The sequence below is a fragment of the Lipophrys pholis genome (genome assembly GCF_963383615.2).
Source record: "Lipophrys pholis genome assembly, contig: SCAFFOLD_28, whole genome shotgun sequence".
Taxonomy (NCBI): Eukaryota; Metazoa; Chordata; class Actinopteri; order Blenniiformes; family Blenniidae; genus Lipophrys; species Lipophrys pholis.
Genome location: NW_028292088.1, coordinates 949270 through 969269, shown reverse-complemented (window position 1 = coordinate 969269; position 20000 = coordinate 949270). Strand labels below are relative to the sequence as shown.

The following is a 20000-nucleotide window of genomic DNA, read 5'->3' as shown; positions in this document are numbered from 1 at the left end:
GATCATCTAGAACCCAGAGGAACATTTTGTAGTTCATTTTCAGAAACTTGTAGTTCTTCCCCCACCATGGCAGACGTCACTAACTAGAGCCGCCGTCGCTTTATTATGACGTCACTAAGTGAAAGTCTGACTGCCTCACCACCGTGATCTCCTTTACTAACTCCTTTAGGAAGCCTCCTAACACCTTTCCTAACTCCTTTAGGAAGCCTCCTAACACCTTTCCTAACTCCTTTAGGAAGTCTCCTAACACCTTTCACTAACTCCTTTAGGAAGCCTCCTAACACCTTTACTAACTCCTTTAGGAAGTCTCCTAACACCTTTCCTAACTCCTTTAGGAAGCCTCCTAACACCTTTCCTAACTCCTTTAGGAAGCCTCCTAACACCTTTCACTAACTCCTTTAGGAAGCCTCCTAACACCTTTCACTAACTCCTTTAGGAAGTCTCCTAACTCCTTTCCTAACTCCTTTAGGAAGCCTCCTAACCCCTTTCCTTAACCCTGTGATGTCATCCAGGGTTTAAGGTCAGGTCCATAGAGAAGGAGACAGGGATCTACCAGTCCTTCTGGACGGGGACACAGAGTTCTGCAGCATCAGCAAAGCGTCTGAGCAGAACCGTGAGACTGAACCACCTCAGTGAGAGGACTCGCTCTGTGTTCCTGTCAGGCGGCCATTTTAATCCTGACTGTCACTTCCCCTTAAAGCTGGACTCCTTTCTGACCCTGGAACCAGGTTTGAATTCCTCCACCGGGGAGGCTCTCGAGATCAGGGTTCTCCAACTGGGTTCCTGGAGTAGCACAGCCCTGCAGGTTCTCCACGTCTCCCTGCTTCCACATTGCTGCAGCGGCTCCTTGTCTGGCTTTGTGCTGAACGAGGTGATGGACCATCAGGACATTCAGCTGTGTGAAAGACGGGGGACATGGAGAACATGCGGGGCTGTGGACCTCCAGGATCTGAGTGTCTCTCCTCTCGGCTGTAAAACCTGGAGTCTCCACCCAACCCTGCAGATGTCTGTAAACCTGTGCGAGCCGCCCTGCAGCCAGGGGGCGCTGGTGGTGCTCACCTGCCGGATGCGGTCCTCTGAGGCGGGGTTCAGGTATCCAGACGGCATGGAGCTCAGGTGGAGAGTCACTGCGTCGGCTGCAGAACAGGACAGGAATCACTGAACACTGCTGCAGCTTCTGCACTTCATCAACCCCATCACATCTCAGAGCTTCAAACCAGGACGGGCACTACTGATCCGGGGGGCGGGGGGGGGGGGTGGAGGAGCTGGAGGAGCTGGGGGAGATGGAGGAGATGGAGGAGCTGGGGGAGCTGGAGGAGCTGGGGGAGATGGAGGAGCTGGAGGAGATGGGGGAGACGGAGGAGATGGAGGAGCTGGGGGAGCTGGAGGAGCTGGGGGAGATGGAGGAGCTGGGGGAGATGGAGGAGCTGGAGGAGCTGGGGGAGATGGAGGAGCTGGAGGAGCTGGGGGAGATGGAGGAGCTGGGGGAGATGGAGGAGAAGGAGGAGCTGGAGGAGCTGGGGGAGATGGAGGAGATGGAGGAGCTGGGGGAGATGCAGGAGCTGGAGGAGCTAGAGGAGCTAGAGGAGCTGGGGGAGATGGAGGAGCTGGGGGAGATGGAGGAGCTAGAGGAGCTGGGGGAGATGGAGGAGCTAGAGGAGCTGGGGGAGATGGGGGAGCTGGAGGAGATGGGGGAGATGGGGGAGATGGAGGAGAAGGAGGAGCTGGAGAAGATGGGGGAGATGGATGAGCTAGAGGAGCTTGAGGAGCTAGAGGAGCTGGGGGAGATGGAGGAGCTGGGGGAGATGGAGGAGCTGGTGGAGCTGGAGGTCACAGGAAGATGGTAGTATGCCCCCCTGGACCTCTTTACTGTCACTTTAAATACTGTCAAACTAAAACTGTCTGAAAATAAAATTCAATACAAATGAAGTACTTTTAGTTACATTTAAGAATACATTTAAAAGTATAAAGTAACTTACATTTCCTGCAAACAAAGTATTAAAAATACAATCTCTTCTGAATGAATTGTAACTATGGATACTTCTCCATTACTTCTCCGTTCAGGTGGTGAAGCAGGAAGTCGTGAGCAGCGGCGGTCAAACCAGCCGTGTGGCGGTCGGCTGCTGCTTCCACCGACTGATTTCAAAATAAAAGCTCTTAGCACATCGAAACGAATCCTTGAGAACTCTTTTAAAGACTGATTTATTCAACTCGATGGAATCAAACTATTGTTTTCAAAATATTAAGGCAAACTTAGTTTTACAGTATGATGTTGCATTTCAAAATAAAATCTATTTTGAAATTAGAATATAACCAAACACTCTTATTTCTAGTAGGATTAACTCACTAACTCACTAAAACAACTTTGACACCTCATTTCAAGGTGGAATAACTCCAACATTCCCAGTTGTCCCGGGGACATTCCCCCTCACTGTGATTTCAAAATAAAACAGCTTTGAAAATCGGAATTTCTGAGTTATTCCACGTCAAAATCAGGTGTCGTATTCCAATATTCAAAGTTGTTTTATTTTGAAACGATAGATCAGAATTCCCTCACATGAGGGACATCTTGGGACGGTCTACCATCACTGTGAGGGGGAATGTCCCCGGGACAACTTATTGCACCTTGAACTCAGGGAGTGATTGGTAATATTTAAAATTGTAGGTATTTTATTTTGAAATGCAACCTCATATTATCAAAAAGTAAATAAAAATAAAGTTCTCCCTGACATATTGATGAGAATATTTGATGTTCCACACTTGCTTTGTGTGTTTTTATTTAATTTTGCTTTTATTGTTTTGAACATTTGTGCCCATATGTCTGAAATAAACTTTTATTCTATTAAAAAAACAATTCAAAGCCTTTGGTAAGTAGGTTTCAGCTTGAATAAATCATTCTTTTTTTTAAAAAAAAAAAATCCCCAAGCATTCCTGGCGGAGTGCTATAAGCTTTTATTTTGAAATCACATGGCGGAAATAGTACACTGCATAGATGACTATTGACAAAAGCCGGCAGCCGCACGGCCGGCTCACTCGACCTGGTGTTTGAACCTGCGGGCTGGTTTGACCGCAGTAGTGAGGGGCGGGGCTCAGGTGTGTACAGGTGTGTACAGGTGTGTACTGGTGTGTACTGCTCCTGAAAACACTGGATTCCTCCACAGCGACATGATAAATACCCGTCTCACCTAATTCTCCTGAACATTGTGACACATTTAGTGTTAGAATGAGTTTTCAGGTGGAGTCGCTCTGCCGCGGTGGAGGCGGGGCTTACCGGCTCTGTGACTCCGCCCACTGATCACCAGGACGATGAATCAAACGGGAGTGAAGTCGTGATCTGCTTCATGTGTATCGACTGAAGTACTCAGACCGTGATAAAACCTGATTTCCTGATATGCCCGCCATTTCCTGTTTTCGATTAGCGGTTGTGGGCGCCATGAGGTTCAGCGAGGGGGGGGGGGGGGGGGGGGGGGTTGGGGAGCATAGAGCTACAATCAAGATATAGATCTATGTGTGTAGAAGGCGTAGAAGCTGGGATTGATCATAAATCCTGCACCAATGGATAAAAAACGGCTCCCTGAGCGGCCGGCGGCATCCCGTGGAGTTTTCATGATGGACCTGGTTTGGTTGGCGTCCAGGACATCTACACTGCAGGACATCTACACTGCAGGACATCTACACTGCAGGACATCTACACTGCAGGACATCTACACTCCAGGACATCTACACTGCAGGACATCTACACTGCAGGACATCTACACTGCAGGTTATCTGAACATCTACACTCCAGGACATCTACACTCCAGGACATCTACACTGCAGGACATCTACACTGCAGGTTATCTGAACATCTACACTGCAGGACATCTACACTGCAGGACATCTACACTGCAGGACATCTACACTCCAGGTTATCTGGACATCTACACTCCAGGACATCTACACTGCAGGACATCTACACTCCAGGTTATCTGGACATCTACACTCCAGGACATCTACACTGCAGGACATCTACACTCCAGGACATCTACACTGCAGGACATCTACACTCCAGGACATCTACACTCCAGGACATCTACACTGCAGGACATCTACACTGCAGGACATCTACACTGCAGGTTATCTGAACATCTACACTCCAGGACATCTACACTGCAGGACATCTACACTCCAGGACAGCTACACTCCAGGACATCTACACTGCAGGACATCTACACTGCAGGTTATCTGAACATCTACACTGCAGGACATCTACACTGCAGGACATCTACACTCCAGGACATCTACACTGCAGGACATCTACACTGCAGGACATCTACACTGCAGGTTATCTGAACATCTACACTCCAGGACATCTACACTGCAGGACATCTACACTCCAGGACATCTACACTCCAGGACATCTACACTGCAGGACATCTACACTGCAGGTTATCTGAACATCTACACTGCAGGACATCTACACTGCAGGACATCTACACTGCAGGACATCTACACTCCAGGTTATCTGGACATCTACACTCCAGGACATCTACACTGCAGGACATCTACACTGCAGGACATCTACACTCCAGGTTATCTGGACATCTACACTCCAGGACATCTACACTGCAGGACATCTACACTCCAGGACATCTACACTCCAGGACATCTACACTGCAGGACATCTACACTCCAGGACATCTACACTCCAGGACATCTACACTGCAGGACATCTACACTGCAGGTTATCTGGACATCTACACTCCAGGACATCTACACTGCAGGACATCTAGACTGCAGGACATCTACACTCCAGGACATCTAGACTGCAGGACATCTACACTGCAGGACATCTACACTCCAGGACATCTACACTCCAGGTTATCTGGACATTTACACTCCAGGACATCTACACTCCAGGACATCTACACTGCAGGACATCTAGACTGCAGGACATCTAGACTGCAGGACATCTAAACTCCAGGCCATCTAAACTCCAGGTTACCTAAACTCCAGGCCATCTAAACTCCAGGTTACCTAAACTCCAGGTTACCTAAACTCCAGGCCATCTAAACTCCAGGTTACCTAAACTCCAGGTTACCTAAACTCCAGGCTATGTAAACTCCAGGCTATGTAAACTCCAGGCTATGTAAACTCCAGGCTACGTAAACTCCAGGCTACGTAAACTCCAGGCTATGTAAACTCAGTGTCTGTGACTGCAGGTTGAGTATTTACCATGATGATCCGTCACTTGCACTGGATAATTGGCCTCCAGGGACTGTGTGAGAGACGAGACAGAATTAAAGGTGGAGGTGAGGAGACACCTGAGAAGACAAGCTGCCGGCTCCATTGGGAGTCCCGGCCTGGAACTGGAAGAAGCAGACTGTTGTGTGCAGCGGCAGGAGGAACCTGCCGGGACACGTTGTGGACGAGGCCTCCGGCTCACTCCTGGTGCATTTGTGCTCTCTGCTCACCAACAGTGAAACGAGACAGAACGAGTCCAGACAACAAGACAGACAGAAAGAAGACTGCTCACAAATTCTGCCACAAAGCTGGTGGTGTCGATGTCCTCCACCGGCTCGGAGCGGCCTCCGTCTGCAGACAAGAGCAGAGAGAGAACATTCACTCCAGCGCGTCCACACGGGGAACCTTGATGTCACCTTCACACTCGCTTCGTCCGCTTGTGATGCGACACCAAAGCAGGAACCACAGAGAAACCACATCCTGCCCCACGGGGCAGCAGTGATGGTGTCACCGCACGGAGGCGGATCACTGACTCACAAGTTCACCGGTAAACGAGGAGGAGGACAGAAAGACATTTCCATGACACGAGGTCACGGAAATGTCCAGAACCGAAGACCAAATTCTCAGAAATCCCGAGATGAGAACTCGTGAAAGGTTGAAGCTCCTGACCACCTGGGGGCGCTGTGAGCTGCGGCTCAGTGACATCACAGTACCAGCGCACGGTGGAGCAGTGGTGAGCACTCCCGCCTCACAGCAGGCCCGCCGTGGGTTCAAATACCTTTCTGTGTGGAGTGTGCACGTTCTCCCTGTGTGTGTGTGTGGGGGTTCCTCCGGGTTCTCCCACAGTCCAAACATGCAGCGGCGGTTCCTGAGCAAGACCCTCGGCCCCCCCGGCTCCTCGGGACACACTTAATCTCAATGTGGTTCTCCTGACTAAATGAGGAACAGCTTCCCCAACCCACAGCTCAGTCCAGAGAGCCCCCCCCCCTATTACAGGAGGTGGCAGGTTCGATTCCCTACATGTGGAGGCATCCCGAGACGACCTCGCCGTCTGAGCTCCACCGCCTGGGACACCACCGCCTGGGACACCACCCGCCTCCCGTCCAGCGTCACTACACTCCGTCACTGATCAGCAGATATTTGACTGGAATAAAATCAAAATGACTTCATTGATAAAAGCAGCAGGATGGAGGGAGGGAGGGAGGGACGGATGGACGGACGGATGGACGGACGGGTGGACAGTAAATGTTTGATATGCTCCTTGTGTTCTTTGTTCTTCTTTCATTTCTTTGGAAATGTGGTTGTAATTCCGTCACCTACTTTTTTACTCCCAAAGATCAAATCAGTATTTGTTCCATGTTTCCCGACATTAGAATGTAGTAAAATGTAAATTGGATACTTGTGGAAAACAAGAGAACTGCAGTATTTATGTGAACAGACAATAAAAGTCAACGGACGTCCGATCAGGTCGATAATAAATCCAGTGAAGTTCAAATTGTTGGAGGCAGAGAGCAAAAGGTCTGCTGGAGCAGTGGAAACACTGGAGCTGTGCAAGCTGACAGAGTGTGTTCAGTGTGGGTTCAGTGTGTGTGTTCAGTGTGGGTTCAGAGTGGGTTCAGTGTGTGTGTTCAGTGTGTGTTCAGTGTGGGTTCAGGGTGTGTTCAGTGTGTGTTCAGTGTGTGTTCAGAGTGGGTTCAGAGTGTGTGTTTGGAGTGTGTTCAGAGTGGGTTCAGTGTGTGTGTTCAGTGTGGGTTCAGTGTGTGTGTTCAGTGTGTGTTCAGAGTGTGTTTAGAGTGGGTTCAGTGTGTGTGTTCAGAGTGGATTCAGTGTGTGTGTTCAGAGTGGGTTCAGTGTGTGTGTTCAGTGTGTGTTCAGAGTGGGTTCAGTGTGTGTGTTCAGAGTGGGTTCAGTGTGTGTTCAGTGTGTGTTCAGTGTGTGTGTTCAGTGTGTGTTTAGAGTGTGTTCAGAGTGGGTTCAGTGTGTGTTCAGTGTGTTTTCAGAGTGTTTGTTCACAGTGTTTGTTCAGTGTGTGTGTTCACAGTGTGTGTTGACAGAGTGTGTTCACAGTGTTTGTTCAGTGTGTGTGTTCACAGTGTTTGTTCAGTGTGTGTGTTCACAGTGTGTGTTGATGGAGTGTGTTCATAGTGTTTGTCCAGTGTGTGTGTTCACAGTGTGTTGACGGAGTGTGTTCACAGTGTTTGTTCAGTGTGTGTGTTCACAGTGTTTGTTCAGTGTGTTCACAGTGTGTTGAAGGTGTGTGTTCGCAGTGTGTTGAAGGTGTGTGTTCAGTGTGTTCACAGTGTGTGTTCAGTGTGTTCACAGTGTGTGTTCAGTGTGTTGAAGGTGTGTGTTCAGTGTGTGTGTTGAAGGTGTGTGTTCAGTGTGTTGAAGGTGTGTGTTCACAATGTGTTGAAGGTGTGTGTTCAGTGTGTTCACAGTGTGTGTTCAGTGTGTGTGTTGAAGGTGTGTGTTCACAGTGTGTGTGTTGAAGGTGTGTGTTCACAGTGTGTGTTCAGTGTGTGTGTTGAAGGTGTGTGTTCAGTGTGTTCACAGTGTGTGTTCAGTGTGTTGAAGGTGTGTGTTCAGTGTGTGTGTTGAAGGTGTGTGTTCAGTGTGTTGAAGGTGTGTGTTCACAATGTGTTGAAGGTGTGTGTTCAGTGTGTTCACAGTGTGTGTTCAGTGTGTGTGTTGAAGGTGTGTGTTCACAGTGTGTTGAAGGTGTGTGTTCAGTGTGTTCACAGTGTGTGTTCAGTGTGTGTGTTGAAGGTGTGTGTTCACAGTGTGTGTTCAGTGTGTGTGTTGAAGGTGTGTGTTCACAGTGTGTGTGTTGAAGGTGTGTGTTCACAGTGTGTGTTCAGTGTGTGTGTTGAAGGTGTGTGTTCAGTGTGTTGAAGGTGTGTGTTCACAATGTGTTGAAGGTGTGTGTTCAGTGTGTTCACAGTGTGTGTTCAGTGTGTGTGTTGAAGGTGTGTGTTCACAGTGTGTGTTCAGTGTGTGTGTTGAAGGTGTGTGTTCACAGTGTGTGTGTTGAAGGTGTGTGTTCACAGTGTGTGTTCAGTGTGTGTGTTGAAGGTGTGTGTTCACAGTGTGTGTGTTGAAGGTGTGTGTTCACAGTGTGTGTTCAGTGTGTGTGTTGAAGGTGTGTGTTCACAGTGTGTGTGTTGAAGGTGTGTGTTCAGTGTGTTCACAGTGTGTGTTCACAGTGTGTGTGTTGAAGGTGTGTGTTCACAGTGTGTGTGTTGAAGGTGTGTGTTCACAGTGTGTGTTCAGTGTGTGTGTTGAAGGTGTGTATACAGGTGAGCTGAACAAAGCATCTTTTGAGGAAGCAGCTCTGCAGCCAGCCTGCTCACTGTGCACTCATTGTCTGCGCCCAGGCTCTGGCCTTTCTCCAGTTACAGCCCAGGACCAGGGCCAGGGCCAGGACCAGGACCAGGGCCAGGGCCAGGACCAAGACCAAGACCAAGACCAAGACCAAGACCAGGACCAGGACCAGGACCAGGACCCAGCAGGCGGTTCAGTGATCAGGTGTTCCACAGGCTGAAGCAGAGCGGTGAGGCTCATGCTGCTGCTCATCTTGTGAAATACAAACTGAAGCTCAACCTGTTTCCATGACAACCATCTCTTGGACTGTTTCCATGTTGGTGTGCTTCAGGTCACCATGGCGACCGGACTGAGCTCCTCAACATCCAATCAAATGTCACGTTATGTCCAACAAGTCCATCTGGAATCACAAGAGCAGCAAACTGAGCTGATCTCCACCTGCTGATCTCCACCTGCTGATCTCCACCTGCTTTACTGCCGATCTCCACCTGCTGATCTCCACCTGCTTTACTGCTGATCTCCACCTGCTTTACTGCTGATCTCCACCTGCTGATCTCCACCTGCTGATCTCCACCTGCTTTACTGCTTATCTCCACCTGCTGATCTCCACCTGCTTTACTGCTTATCTCCACCTGCCAATCTCTACTTGTTTTACTGCTTATCTCCACCTGTTGATCTCCACCTGCTGATCTCCACCTGCTTTACTGCTGATCTCCACCTGCTGATCTCAACCTGCTTTACTGCTGATCTCCACCCGCTGATCTTCACCTGCTTTACTGCTGATCTCCACCCGCTGATCTCCACCTGCTTTACTACCGATCTCCTACTCCTGCTTTATTACTGATCTCCACCTGCTTTACTGCTGATCTCCACCTTCTGATCTCCACCTGCTTTACTGCTTATCTCCACCTTCTGATCTCCACCTGCTTTACTGCTTATCTCCACCTGCTGATCTCCACCTGCTTTACTGCTTATCTCCACCTTCTGATCTCCACCTGCTTTACGACCGATCTCCTACACCTGCTTTACTGCTTATCTCCACCTGCTTTACTGCTGATCTCCACCCGCACACGGAATTCCTCTTATCTAGGTAACTTCAGTATTATCTCAGGTTTTCTCTTAACTAGGTAACTTCAGGATTAACTCAGGTTTTCTCTTATGGAGGTAACTTCAGGATTAACTCAGGTTTTCTCTTTTCTTGGTAACTTCAGGATTAACTCTGGTTTTCTCTTATCCAGGTAACTTCAGTATTAACTCAGGTTTTCTGTACTATGACGCTGGTTCACTTCTTCCCAGGATATATCACCATGGTAACAAACTCTGAAAGTCTAACCTGCTCCGGAGCAGGATATGTTCTGGATAAGATCACAGTCAGTGTAAAGCTCCGCCTCCTGACCAATCAGATCTCTTGGGAAATGCCCCGCCCATTCTTAAATGATGGTGATTGGTGGGCGGGTTCAGCGCTGAGCTGCAGCGGAGAGGAGAGGAGAACGTATCTAGAACAATCTTTTAGACAGAACCTAATAAATCCTGGTCTCTGAGCTTTGAAGGAGGTTCTGGTTCTAGTTCTGGTTCTTGACTTGTTCCAGGTCTGTTTGGCTCCAGGAGGGTTGATCTGGAATAATGATCTTAATAATAATGCTGACGCTGACAGAACTGCAGAACCATGAATTAATGGAAGCAGAACTTCTCCTGTCGTCACGGTGATGAATTAATATTCCAACAGGAACCACACTCACACGGAGGAACCTCCGCCTCAGAACCTCCGCCTCAGAACCTCCGCCTCAGAACCTCCTCCTCAGAACCTCCGCCTCGGAACCTCCTCCTCCGAACCTCCTCCTCAGAACCTCCGCCTCAGAACCTCCGCCTCAGAACCAGTGGAGGTAAAATGTAAAGTAAAAGAAGAGCAGTGAGGAAGCTCTGCCTGGAACCGTTCTGCTGGAATAAAGTGAAAGTGACTCCGGTTCTATTGTCCCATGAATTAATCTGCTCTAATCTCACCAAGTCAGCATTAACTAGTCAGGAAGGTTCTGGTTCTGGCTGCAGCAGCAGTGTTGCTCTGAGCTGCTGGATGGGTTGGAATTCTTCATAATCTCAGAGATTAACTGCTCCTCTATGGTAGAGTCAGCTGCTCTGCAGGGTTTCTCCCTCTGTGATTGGTCACACGCTGCAAGCTCCGCCCCTTTCATGTGAACGCTTTGATCCTGTGAACTAGTGAGGTGATAACCTGCTTCCTGTTAATGCTGATCAGGATCCAGAATGTCTGGGTTAGTTAATCCAGGTAACAGAGATATCCTGGTATGTTAATCCAGGTAACAGAGATATCCTGGTATGTTAACCCAGGTAACAGAGATATCCTGGTATGTTAATCCAGGTAACAGATATCCTGGTATATTAATCCAGGTAACAGAGATATCCTGGTATGTTAATCCAGGTAACAGATATCCTGGTATATTAATCCAGGTAACAGAGATATCCTGGTATGTTAATCCAGGTAACAGAGATATCCTGGTATGTTAATCCAGGTAACAGATATCCTGGTATATTAATCCAGGTAACAGAGATATCCTGGTATGTTAATCCAGGTAACAGAGATATCCTGGTATGTTAATCCAGGTAACAGATATCCTGGTATATTAATCCAGGTAACAGAGATATCCTGGTATGTTAATCCAGGTAACAGATATCCTGGTATGTTAATCCAGGTAACAGAGATATCCTGGTATGTTAATCCAGGTAACAGAGATATCCTGGTATATTAATCCAGGTAACAGATATCCTGGTATGTTAATCCAGGTAACAGAGATATCCTGGTATGTTAATCCAGGTAACAGATATCCTGGTATGTTAATCCAGGTAACAGAGATATCCTGGTATGTTAATCCAGGTAACAGAGATATCCTGAATCTCAGCTGTGAGCTGAGCTTCAGTTCTGCTCCGTCACTTGATGAACATTAATAAGAAGCGTTGAAGACCTGGAGGACGTGGAGGACATGGAGGACGTGGAGGACATGGAGGACATGGAGGACGTGGAGGACATGGAGGACGTGGAGGACATGGAGGACATGGAGGACGTGGAGGACATGGAGGACGTGGAGGACAACCTGGGAAATGGAGTGTTGAAGTCTGCTGCTTCTGAACGACACGTTTCAGTCAGTAAAAGAAGGTTTGAAGCTCAGTACTGCAGGTTCAATCCTACTACTCCACAAAAACTTCAAACTACCAACATCCAAAACTGAATCCTTCACAGGAAGCTGATTCTGTTTTGCAGTACACGCATTGTACTGTGTTTTGTGTACGATTTAGTTTATAATGGTCCCACACTTTCCGTCGTTTTCTTTGCTCTCCCTGTCTCTCGTCTCCGTCGGTCTCCGTCGGTGGACATGTTGACATCTAAAGCGGAAGTGTCTTAAAGGAAGGACGAAGTCAGAGAACTTTACCTCGTGGCATTTTAGTAATCGAATTACTCGAATAACTCGAGGAATCATTTCAGCCGGAAATCCTTCTGTAGTACACCTTCTGTAGTACACCACCTTCTGTAGTAGACCACCTTCTGTAGTAGACCACCTTCTGTCATACACCTTCTGTAGTACACCTTCTGTAGTAGACCACCTTCTGTAGTAGACCACCTTCTGTCATACACCTTCTGTAGTACACCTTCTGTAGTACACCACCTTCTGCCATACTCCTGTAGTACACCACCTTCTGTAGTAGACCACCTTCTGTCATACACCTTCTGTAGTACACCACCTTCTGTCATACTCCTTCTATAGTACACCTGTAGTACTCCTTCTGTAGTACACCTTCTGTAGTACACCTGTGGTACACCACCTTCTGCCATACTCCTGTAGTACACCACCTTCTGTAGTAGACCACCTTCTGTCATACACCTTCTGTAGTACACCTTCTGTAGTACACCACCTTCTGTCATACTCCTTCTATAGTACACCTGTAGTACTCCTTCTGTAGTACACCTTCTGTAGTACACCTGTGGTACACCACCTTCTGTCATACTCCTTCTATAGTACACCTGTAGTACTCCTTCTGTAGTACACCTCCTGTAGTACACCTCCTGTAGTACTCCTTCTGTAGTACACCTGTGGTACACCACCTTCTATCATACTCCTTCTATAGTACACCTGTAGTACACCTTCTGTAGTACACCACCTTCTGTCATACTCCTTCTATAGTACACCTGTAGTACACCTCCTGTAGTACTCCTTCTGTAGTACACCTGTGGTACACCACCTTCTATCATACTCCTTCTATAGTACACCTGTAGTACTCCTTCTGTAGTACTCCTGTAGTACTTCTGTAGTACACCTTCTGTAGTACTCCTGTAGTACTCCTGTAGTACACCTCCTGTAGTACTCCTTCTGTAATACTCCTGTAGTACTTCTGTAGTACTTCTGTAGTACTCCTCCTGTAGTACACCTCCTGTAGTACTCCTTCTGTAGTACTCCTGTAGTACTTCTGTAGTCCTTCTGTAGTACTCCTGTAGTACTCCTGTAGTAGTCCTCCTGTAGTACACCTCCTGTAGTACTCCTTCTGTAGTACTCCTGTAGTACTTCTGTAGTACACCTTCTGTAGTACTCCTGTAGTACTCCTCCTGTAGTACACCTCCTGTAGTACTCCTTCTGTAATACTCCTGTAGTACTTCTGTAGTACTCCTTCAGTACTCCACAAAGATCATTAAAAGCATCAGAAATCTGAATTGATCCATTTCCGAGACGAGTCTCACACACACACACACACACACACACACACACACACACACACACACACCAGCCCACATTAACAGGAAACAGGAAGTGCTGCTCTTTGCTCCCGCTGAGCTTCGCTCCACAGGAAGTCCCTCGATCGTGAGTCATGTCTCTTTTATAGCAACGTGTCTTCACGTCTCATGATGTGAGACGTTTCCTCACCACTTGTCACGTCCACTCTACATTCAGGTCCACAGTTCTGACAGAATAACGTCTGGTGTGTTGAAATGTTCTGGACGGTAAAGGACGGCGTGAGGTTTGGAATCGTCCTCCAGTCCTTCATGGGTCCTCCAGTCCTCCATGGGTCCTCCATGGGTCCTCCATGGGTCCTCCAGTCCTCCATGGGTCCTCCATGGGTCCTCCATGGGTCCTTCATGGGTCCTCCATGGGTCCTCCAGTCCTTCATGGGTCCTCCAGTCCTCCATGGGTCCTTCATGGGTCCTCCATGGGTCCTCCAGTCCTTCATGGGTCCTCCAGTCCTCCATGGGTCCTCCAGTCCTCCATGGGTCCTCCAGTCCTTCATGGGTCCTCCAGTCCTCCATGGGTCCTCCAGTCCTCCAAGGGTCCTCCAGTCCTTCATGGGTCCTCCACCTCCCTACAGGCTTCGTCAGAACTTTAGAATAGAAGAAGAGAAGGACCAATAAAAAAGAAAATACTAATGAGACCAAACCCTGCACAGACAGGAAATGGATCCCAGCAGCTCCAGGAGGCGGAGCTCCAGGAGGCGGAGCTCCAGGAGGCGGAGCTCCAGGAGGCGGAGCTCCAGGAGGCGGAGCTCCAAGACCGGCGGCAGGAGGGGAGGACCGAGCGTCACATGATGGCGTCCGTCTCTGACTGTCTGAACCAGGGGAGGCTGACGGGTCTGGACCTCCAGAACAACGTCTTTCCCCTTTCCTGTTCCATCTTGACTCGTTCCCTCAGTGTGGACTGACAGGGACTCGTCTCCTGCTGAGCATTTTAACCCTCTGCAGTCCTGCTGCTCACGCTGCCAGCGGCTCTACACACCCAGCTGGACCGGCTCCAGGCTGCTCTAGGCTGCTCCAGGAAGCTCTAGGCTGCTTCAGAAAGCTCAAGGCTGCTCCAGGCAACTCTAGGCAGCTCCAGGAAGCTCAAGGCTGCTCCAGGACGCTCCAGGAAGCTCAAGACTGCTTAGTGTCATGTCGTCTCCTCTCAGGAGGAATAGGACTGTGGACGACTGTGGACGACTGTAGAGGACTGTGGAGGACTTTGGAGAACTGTGGACGACTGTTGAGGACAGAGGACTGTAGAGGACTGTGGAGGACTGTGGACGACTGTTGAGGACAGAGGACTGTAGAGGACTGTGGAGGACATAGGATTGTGGAGGACTGTAGAGGACTGTTGAGGACATAGGATTGTGGAGGACTGTAGAGGAATGTAGAGGACTGTGGATGACTGTGGAGGACTGTGGACGACTGTAGAGGATATAGGACTGTAGAGGACTGTGGAGGACTGTGGACGACTGTTGAGGACAGAGGACTGTAGAGGACTGTGGACTGTAGAGGACTGTGGAGGACATAGGATTGTGGAGGACTGTAGAGGACTGTGGAGGACATAGGACTGTAGAGGACTGTGGAGGACATAGGATTGTGGAGGACTGTAGAGGACTGTTGAGGACATAGGATTGTGGAGGACTGTAGAGGAATGTGGAGGACTGTGGAGGACATAGGATTGTGGAGGACTGTGGAGGACTGTAGAGGACATAGGATTGTGGAGGACTGTGAAGGACTGTGGAGGACATAGGATTGTGGAGGACTGTAGAGGACTGTAGAGGACTGTGGAGGACATAGGATTGTGGAGGACTGTAGAGGACTGTAGAGGACTGTGGAGGACTGTGGAGGACTGTAGAGGACTGTAGAGGAGTGGAGGACTGTGGAGGACTGAAGTAACTCTGGTCTTTTCTTCCTTCAGGGTGTAAATGATGGAAATGAAAAAGTCAGAACGACGTGGGGTTTATCAGTTCAGAGTTTCCTGGTGTGAAGAGTGACGTTACTATGACAACAGGTTTGGACTGGTTTTCCCCTCACGGCGCTCAGAGCAGCCGGTTCTCAGGGAGATGAGAGGATCATGGTTTCTCCTCTGGGGGAATGCAGGCGTGTGCCGGCACGCTGCAGAGGAACCAACAGGAAACATAAACCACTGCGCTCAGGGTCCCTCTCTACCATGACCACCCAGGTCTGCTCCAAGGATGAGACACGATGAGACAAGGGGAGACATGGTGAGACAGGGTGAGACAGGGTTGGACAAGGGGAGACATGGTGAGACAGGGTGAGACAAGGTGAGACATGGTTAGACAAGGTAAGACATGGTGAGACACAATGAGACAAGGTGAGACATGGTTAGACAAGGTGAGACATGGTGAGACAGGGTGAGACACAATAAGACACAATAAGACAAGGTGAGACATGGTGAGACATGGTAAGACATGGTGAGACACAATGAGACAGGGTGAGACACAATAAGACAAGGTGAGACATGGTTAGACACGGTGAGACATGGTGAGACACAATGAGACAGGGTGAGACATGGTTAGACATGGTGAGACACAGTGAGACAAAATGAGACAGGGTGAGACACAAAGAGACAAGGTGAGACACGGTGAGACACAATAAGACAAAGTGAGACATGGTTAGACAAGGTGAGACATGGTAAGACACACAGAGACAAGGTGAGACACAATGAGACAAGGTGAGACATGGTAAGACACAAATGTACATGGTAAGACACTGTATGATGATGAGACACTGTGAAACACGATGAGACATGGTAAGACAAGGTGAGACATGGTGTGACACAATAAGACAAGGTGAGACACAATAAGACAAGGTGAGACACAAAGAGACATGGTAAGACAATGTATGATGATGAGACACTGTGAAACACAGTGAGACATGGTAAGACAAAGTGAGACGCAATGAGACAAGGTGAGACATGGTAAGACAGGGTGAGACACAATAAGACAAGGTGAGACGTGGTAAGACAAGGTGAGACACAAAGAGACATGGTAAGACAATGTATGATGATGAGACACTGTGAAACACGGTGAGACATGGTAAGACAACGTGAGACGCAATGAGACAAGGTGAGACACGATGAGACCTGGTAAGACAAAATGAGACACAGTGAGATATGATGAGACACGATGAGACACGATGAGACACAGTGAAACATGATGAGACACAAAGAGAAACAGTGAGACATGATGAGACACAGTGAGACAAAATGAGACACTGAGATACGATGAGACAAGGTGAGACACAATGAGACACAGTGAGACAAAATGAGACACTGAGATACGATGAGACAAGGTGAGACACAATGAGACATGGTGAAACACAATGAGACACGTGGTGAGACAAAATGACACAGAATCCGACAAAATGAGACATGGTAGAACAAGACCATATGAGACAGGATGAGACATGAGACAGAATGAGACAAGCTTGTTTCTCACTTAAAATGTTTGCAGAACCTTTCCTCTGAACGGTTCCAGTAATAACAGAGGAGGTTTGAGTCTGAGCCGCCTGGTGGCTCTGGTTTGAACTGCAGGAGCTGAGCGATGCATTCAGGAGCATCACGTAACTCTGAAGCCACATGCTAAGAGCTTTGGGGCTCACACAGTAGCAAGGCTACATGCTACATGCTAATGAGCTTTGGGGCTCACACAGTAGCGAGGCTACATGCTACATGCTAAAGAGCTTTGGGGCTCACACAGTAGCAAAGTTACATGCTACATGCTAAAGAGCTTTGGGGTCACAGTAGCGAGGCTACATGCTACCAATCTTTGGGGCTCACACAGTAGTGAGGCTATATGCTAACACTCTTTGGGGCTCACATAGTAATGAGGCTATATGCTAATAAGCTTTGGGGCTCACACAGTAGTGAGGCTACATGCTACATGCTAACGACCTTAGGGGCTCACACAGTAGTGAGGCTACATGCTAACGACCTTAGGGATTCACACAGTAGTGAGGCTACACGCTAATATGCTTAGGGGCTCACACAGTAGTGAGGCTACATGCTAACTACCATAGGGGCTCACACAGTAGTGAGGCTACATGCTACTGACCTTAGGGGTTCATACAGTGGCAAGGCTACATGCTACATGCTAACTACCTTAGGGGCTCACACAGTAGTGAGGCTACATGCTACATGCTACCGACCTTAGGGGTTCATACAGTGGCGAGGCTACATGCTACATGCTAACTACCTTAGGGGCTCACACAGTAGTGAGGCTACATGCTACATGCTACCGACCTTCGGGGTTCATACAGTGGCGAGGCTACATGCTACATGCTCTGTCCTTGGCGGACTTGTGGTTGCACGCAGTGACACGCCCACAGAGCAAACAAGTAGTGTGGTGGAGCGCTGCCCTACAATGACGGAGAGAGGACTGTAAGAGTTGGAGGAGGAGGAGGAGGGTGAAGAAGTGATGTTTGAAGCTGAGGAGGAGGAGGAGGAGGAGGAAGATTTGGTGCTGACACATGCTATAGCCGAGCCAATGAAGAAGAAAAGGCAATGGATGTGGCAGCCATTTTGGTTTGCTGAATTCACCCCAGAGTTCACAGGCCAGACAGCAGAACAAACTTCTGCTGGATGAGAGGCCAGCTGGGAGAACTTTGTTCTGACAGAAGGAGCTGAGCGAAGAAACGACGTCATTTGTTCACTTGGACACTCACAAGGGTGTCACAAGTGTCTTTGTCCTTCAGGTGTGTGTGTGTGTGTGTGTGTGTGTGTGTGTGTGTGTGTGTGTCTCCCCACGACAGACGGACTCGTTTTGCTCAAAAACACTTGAACTCCTGTCAGAGTGAGACGGGAGTCGAACCAGCAGCCGAGCGACTGGAAGAGACGAGCTGCTCCACTAACTTGGCACACACACACACACACACACACACACACACACACACACACACACACACACACACACACACACACACACACACACACACACACACACACACACACACACACACACACACACACACACACACACACACACACACACACACCTCCTCCGTCAGAGCAGCCAAACAGGTACTGGGACTGTGAAGTACTGCAGGTGTACTCTGATTACTGCGCCATCCCTTCCCCCACACACACTGATGTATTCTTTGAAGGAGTCGTCACCACAGTCTCCTTGTTAAAACACAATTATCGTTGTTGGATCTCAGCGGAAACTTTCCTGAAACTCGGGGGTTTAAAGTGGCAGAACGTTGTTGTTTGGGCTCTTTGTTCAAACCAGAACCCCCCACAAGGGGGCGCACTCCAAAACCCGAGGCTCTGACTGTGCTCCTGTGTCGCCACCGCCGCCGCACGAGAACAATGTGGTGACGCACCTCCGACGGGAAGCTGAAGCGCCGCTGCCTCACTGGAGGGGGTCACTGGGAAGCCTTCCTTCAGCATGCTATCCATGCTATTAGCCCTGGCTAACCGCTAACGTGGCTAGTCTAACCTTTGACCCCCATGTGATTTACAACCTCCAGGGTGCGCTGCTCTGCAGCTGGATGTTTGGAGACGCTCCGCCGTCAGTTGATATTCTTATTATTGGACTGCTATGCTATGCTAAGCTATGCTATCAATGATTGACAGTTCCTGCGGCCAATCAACACACAACACCTCTCTCTCTCTCTCTCTCTCTCTCTCTCTCTCTCTCTCTCTCTCTCTCTCTCTCTCTCTCTCTCTCTCTCTCTCTCTCTCTCTCTCTCTCTCTCTCTCTCTCTCTCTCTCTCTCTCTCTCTCTCTCTCTCTCTCTCTCTCTCTCTCTCTCTCTCTCTCTCTCTCTCTCTCTCTCTCTCTCTCTCTCTCTCATCTCGAAAGTACCTGGGAAAGTCCAGATGATGATGTCATGGCTTTGGAAGCCTCTGATTGGTCATCTGACACCATCCCACAACTGTTGATGTGCTGGAGCCACCACTCAAACTCCCCCATGCCCCCCACTGTGAAGCACGGCGGTGGCAGCATCATGCGGAGGGGCTGCTGCAGGTTGACGGCGGCGCCGTGTGACATCAGGAACATCTCAAGATGTCGCCAGGCGCCACGGCTTCCTGACTCCAGACGTTCCCACCAAACGCTCCAGCTCAACAACCCGTCTGGATCTGAACCCCCCCCAGAGTTCTGACCTGGTCCGGTTCTGCCAGGAGCAGCGCCACAATGTGGATGGAGACTCCACCTTTGACCCCAGTCGTACTGGTCCCAGGCACCACTACCAAACACCAGGGAACGTCTGTGGACTGTAGAGTCAGTCCCACTGACTGGATCCCACTGACTGGATCCCACTGCCTCCATCCCACTGACTGGATCCCACTGCCTCCATCCCACTGACTGGATCCCACTGACTGGATCTCACTGCCTCCATCCCACTGACTGGATCCCACTGCCTCCATCCCACTGCCTCCATCCCACTGGCTGGATCCCACTGGCTGGATCCCACTGACTGGATCCTACTGGCTGGATCCCACTGCCTCCGTCCCACTGACTGGATCCCACTGCCTCCATCCCACTGGCGGGATCCCACTGCCTCCATCCCACTGACTGGATCTCACTGCCTCCATCCCACTGCCTGGATCTCACTGACTGGATCTCACTGCCTGGATCCCACTGACTGGATCTCACTGCCTCCATCCCACTGACTGGATCCCACTGCCTGGATCTCACTGACTGGATCTCACTGCCTCC

General features: G+C 49.3%; 1 protein-coding gene across 1 annotated transcript in view; it reads right to left on the bottom strand.

Moving 5' to 3' along the window:
• The window catches only part of edaradd (EDAR-associated death domain), a 27833-nt gene that overhangs the window by 6253 nt on the left and 1580 nt on the right, over nt 1-20000 (bottom strand). Inside the window, exons 2-4 of the mRNA XM_080493916.1 lie at nt 5516-5574; nt 5215-5257; nt 1060-1136 (exon numbers count right to left, since the gene is read on the bottom strand). Of these exons, the coding sequence (XP_080350042.1) occupies nt 1060-1136; nt 5215-5257; nt 5516-5574 (179 nt within the window). The remainder of the gene's footprint in view (nt 1-1059; nt 1137-5214; nt 5258-5515; nt 5575-20000) is intronic.